Below are 5,283 nucleotides of genomic sequence, written 5' to 3'. Positions count from 1 at the left end.
TGTACGTTTCAGAATATTTTTATTTTATTTATGAAAAGGGATTCATTGAGTGATTGCTCACATTTATAGAGATGTATTTTGGGGATTTGAATTTAAAACTATAATTTTTTATTAACAAAGATACAGTGAAACTCATGCATGCACTTGTTGGAATTCGAAACTATTATTAGAAACACTCTATCTTTTATTCTCTTGGAATAAAGAGTAAAAAAAATGGATAGTTGCAGAAACTGCTCACATTTATTTATTCTAAACGACTATGTCTGAAAGTTTAGTTGTTAAATTTTTATTGAAGGGGAACGCTCTTGAGAACCACTGTTTCGATGGTGAGGCCCGGCCCGAATCCAAACAGGACTCCCATTTCCAATCCCTCTCCTGTGGTTGAACAACCGTTTCGTAGAGACGCTTTCCTCGTCTCATCCAATATGAAGTGGACGCACGCACTGGACATGTTTCCGTACTCGCTCATAACGTGCCTGGTGGGTATCAGTTTTGTGGGATCCAGATTGAGCTTGGCCTCCACCCGATCAAGGATGGCACGTCCTCCGGGATGAACAACCCAGAAAAACTTGTTCCAGTCGGATATTTTGAATTGACTGAACGCCTCCACGAGACAGTTTTCAATGTTGGCAGAGATAAGATCTGGAACCGCCCCTTTGAGTTGGAAGGTAAGTCCGACTTCTCTCACCTTCCCACCGATGGCTCCGTCGCTGTTGGGAACAACTGTCTGGGATGTCCGAACGATTTCGAAACATGCCTTCTCCACTTGAGGGATGGGATCAGCTCCCACGATGAGGGCAGACGCACCGTCGCCGAACAGAGCTTGCCCCACCAGGCTGTCCAGGTGAGTCTCGGAGGGTCCACGGAAGGTAACGGCGGTGGTTTCACTGCAGATGACCAGCACCCGAGCTCCTCGATTGTTTTCGGCAAGGTCTTTCGCCAGTCGAAGAACGGTGCCTCCGGCGAAGCAACCATGTTGGAACACGCCCACTCTCTTCACACTCGGGTGTAGCCCGAGCAACTTGGCTACCTCAAAGTCTGCTCCGGGTAGATCCGGAGTCGTTGTGCTGCAAAATATGAGATGAGTGATCGTAGACTTGGACTGCCCCCACTCGTGAATGGCCTTTTCAGCAGCCTCTTTTCCCAGTCGGGGCACCTCCATAGCCAACATCGCCTGCCGTGCGTCCAATGATGGCACCTCCACAAACGCGCACACATCGGGATTCTTCTTGAGAATCTCCTCCGTCAGGTACATGTATCTTTGTTTTATTGCCGACCTTTCACCTGCATGGAGCCATAGATGATTAGAAAAACTAACATCATTTTTGTATCCAAAATCTTGGATGATTCATGATTCATCACATGAACCTCTTTTTCCCACAGGGTCATGTATATATATATATATATATATATATATATACACACCAAAGAGAAAGAGAAAGAGAAAAGAAAAAGATAACTTTAATTCATTAAAAAAAAAAAAATTGCTACCAATTTTGATGTCTCTCATTTGAATAATAAAGATTTTATACCATTTCTTTCAAAATGATTAACATAAACATCTGAAAACATATTTTTGATTAAATAAATAAAAGTTTTAGTATAAAATCTAATATAAAAAAAGTTTACTAGATTTGATAAACGATTACCATATTGAAATTTAGTTATATGAAAAAAGAGTTACTAAATTTGATAAACGATTACCATATTGAAATTTAGTTATATAAAAAAAAAGTTACTAGAGTTGATAAACGATTACCATATTGAAATTTAGTTATATAAGTGATATAAAAAAACGTTACTGTCACTGAATTTGATAAACCATTCCTATATTGTAATTTAATTCAATCATTCGGGTAACATAATAAAAAGTTACAGCCACTAAATTTGAAAAGTAAGCACTGCAGATTTCGGAATCTCTCGCTTGTTTGACTAGCTGGCTGGCTGGACATAATAATAATAATAATAGAAACTGAAACTGAATCTGAATCTAAAGAAACTGAAACTGAAACTGAATCGCGCCTGAATGAAGAAAAGAAACTGAAACTTACATACTCGCTTGAACTTATCCTTGAGCTCTGTGTTATGCTCGTTACTGGTGATTCGAAAGTAGTAATCTGGATATGTGCTCTGATCCACAGCATTGGGTGGATTGGCAGTGCCAATAGCAAGGATCGAAGCGAAGCCATCTGCCCTCTGCAACTTCCTGAAACCTTCAAAATCAACGCCCCCCATCTCTGCTCTGCTCTGTTATGCTATGAGGAGGTTAAGCCTAGTTTGTTACAAACCCTGGACAACAAATCTCAATATTTACTTTACTCTACTTTACTTTGTTGGTCTGGTCGAATAGCTATAAGAATCTTTAAATCTATAGCAGCTATTTTATACACTTTGATATGAAATAAATATGATTATTATATAATGCATCAAGAGACCAATTAGTCCAATACCATGGCTTTTATAGTCTAATACCATAATCTAATATGATGACTTATGCTTGCTTGCTTTGAATATCTTGAGTCAACACCAACCAACCATATGGGTTTTGAATTTTCATACATACTCCAGCAGAGCAGAGGAGAGGAGACTGTAAATCAGAAACGTGATTGTGGATGAATGGGTTTTGAACATTCTAAATCAGAAACGTGATTGTGGATGAATGGGTTTTGAACATTCATACATACATACTCCAGGAGAGCAGAGGAGAGGAGAAACACGTGTGGACGATGAATAGTCAAGTCGGTCGGAATCGAGTGACGCAACTGTGAAGCCGCCAATATATAACGAGTGACGCCGCCAATGAGGAAAAGGGAGAAAATATAATGAGTGACGTGACGTATCGAACACACTCACATACATCAAGAGCATATACTATACTCACAGTAGCAGTAGCACCCGTAGTAGCAATTCTCTATTATTAACTTAGATATTCTCTGTTATTAACTTATCAAATCAATCTGAACATGAAAATCCTTTTTAATCATCAACAATGACCTATATAATCAAGCAAAACTGTAATCTACTTAATAGAAATTATTTGATGAAGATATTCAAAACATATAACAGTACAAGAAGGAAGCCTTGGAACTTGGGTTGGGCCCAACCCCAAGAGCTACAGGCTCCTAAGAAAAGCTCAGATCTGATGCCAAATGAAACTACTTTCCATTATTCAAAAATAACCATGTCACAAGAAAGTTGTACAGCAAAAACTACAAAAATGAGCTGAGAAACTAGCAGCACTATGGTGCAAAATACAACTGTTCAAAAAGTAACCTACGAAGGCTGGAAGCCTTCCTATTTATGCACTTCGAGGGTCTCCAACATCCCTCCTTAACTTGAGGGGCTCGGTTGCTCAAACTACCAGTGATCAGTCACCTTACACAAAACTGCTCGGCTGCCCTTGGGAATCCTTTTCGGTGGCCTGCTGAACTTCGAGCTGAGGGTGGAGATTTTGAGGAAGGGGCAACTTAGTGCAGGAGACACCCTTCCTACGAATCCTCACCCTTGTTCCTTCATGCTTGGCTGTTATCTGGCTCATAAATGCTTTGCTTTGGTCCAAAATTTGTCCAAAAACCTGCAATAACCACGTGTTAGCCTTCTTGGTCAAGTGACTATCCTCATTCATTCAACTAACATAAATATACTCAAAAAACATGCATAAACTATGAAAAATGGTGGATTGATGAAGAACAATAGGCAAAATGAGCCCAATGAGTTACCCATTTTTGGGGCTCATCATCACCCTCCTGCTAAATGGGTTGCTCATCCTCTGAGCAACTAATCTAGCTCATCATCCTTGGTAGCTTTGATTGCCTCTCTTGCCAATATTTCTGACGATTTTCCCCTTTGCTGTTCTGTTTCCATGCTTCTTGTAGAAGCCTCTGTGTCAACTGTTTCTGCCTGAACTGTGGACATTTTGGGATCTGTTTTTACTTTTTGTTTTGGTGTGACTTCTGTTGCTGTGCCAGCCTTTACTTGGGATGTTTCTGCCTTCTCTGCCCTCCTCTACAGTCTCTTTTCCCTTGGTGTTAGTGCTGTTGTTCCTTGCTCTGTTTTAGGCTCAGCAATTTGGCCCTTTTCCTCTTTCTCTTTTTGTCCTGCTTGTGTTTGTTTGTCCTGTGTTTCTTTACCACTGGTTTTCTCTCCTGCCTCAATGTGTTCCCCTTCTTCACTGCTGGATGAGGTGAGCTCTTTGGCCAGAATTCTAATATCGTAATCCTTGGTCATGTTTCAGAAAATTTCCCAAGAGAGGGGGACAGTGTAGGTGTGGAGGGAATCTTCTACTAAAATTTTGATGAGCCCATGATGGGCTAACTGATTGAGTGTCCCTTCTTTCAATTTTGTGCCACATTCACTTAATGACTGTAGAAGAAAATAGGGGATGCTCAACTTTTGTTCTGGAGGTAAATCCATTCCATGTCTTAGTTCATTTAGTAACCTGAAGTGATAGCTGTAGACAATGCTAAATCTCCCTTCACAGGTAATGTATTTCATGATTTGGAAGCTGAATTCGCTCTAAAGAGGAGGTAAGCTGGCTCTTCGGACCCCGTTTTTGTCTTATACAGGATGTTCTTCAGGCAGGAAGAATGCTTTCTTGGCTACCTGGCCCTATGACCTTTCTTCTTTGCTCCAAGGGAGTCCTAATGGGAGACCAGTAACACGACTGATGAGCTTAGGGGTAACTTCTAAGGTCAAACCCCTAAAATTCACTGTGGCCTGCGTCTTTGATTTAGGTTCTAGGGACATTAAGAATTCCTCCATTATATCATCGTCATGACCCTGAATTTTGTCACAAAAGGACATCCAATTGGCATGGGTGAAGAGGTCTACCACCTCTGGATGCTCACGTAGCTTGCTGGGATCTGAAGGTTCTCTCCTGATAAACCCTCCTAGCATGGTGAGAGTGCCCTGTTTTATGCTCTGTTAGAAAAGGGAACGTTGTCTATGGGTTTTTCCCTGGACTCAAGGAAGAATTCCTCGGTTGTTTGATATCAATGAGCAACAATTCCTTGGTTTCACGACTGTTGTGACTCAGCTCTCAGCTATCTGGTTATGAAAGGGAGAGTTTTGCTTCTATAATCAGAGGACAGAGACCAAGTTTTCTTCTCAGGACACATTCAGATATGCAAATTTTAAAATTTTCATCCACAGGCTGGCTCTCACAGCCGCATATGCCTTCCTTATAAGAGAATTTTAGCAACAGGAAACGTGGAGAAGAGTTTTGATGCAGAAAAACTGAGGAATATCGTTCAACACATAGGCAAACTGCTATTTCCAACTCAC

At 40.8% G+C, this 5,283-nt stretch overlaps 1 protein-coding gene across 1 annotated transcript; it reads right to left on the bottom strand.

The window, feature by feature from the left end:
- Nucleotides 1-219: 219 nt before the first annotated feature.
- LOC149156197 (pinosylvin synthase-like) lies at nucleotides 220-2,257 on the bottom strand. Its single transcript, XM_089442246.1, has 2 exons — nucleotides 2,052-2,257; nucleotides 220-1,284 (listed from the first exon to the last, which is right to left on the bottom strand). The coding sequence occupies exons 1-2, from the start codon at nucleotides 2,233-2,235 to the stop codon at nucleotides 287-289; spliced, it is 1,182 nt and encodes a 393-aa protein (XP_089298372.1). The 5' UTR covers nucleotides 2,236-2,257; the 3' UTR covers nucleotides 220-286.
- Nucleotides 2,258-5,283: the final 3,026 nt, after the last annotated feature.

Source organism: Pinus tabuliformis, chromosome 9, assembly GCF_031772625.1.
Source record: "Pinus tabuliformis cultivar Carrire ecotype Pingquan chromosome 9, CPIR1, whole genome shotgun sequence".
In the NCBI taxonomy this organism is placed as follows: Eukaryota; Viridiplantae; Streptophyta; class Pinopsida; order Pinales; family Pinaceae; genus Pinus; species Pinus tabuliformis.
The sequence above is the reverse complement of the archived record's forward strand: the minus strand, read 5'-3'. Positions and strand labels throughout refer to the sequence as shown.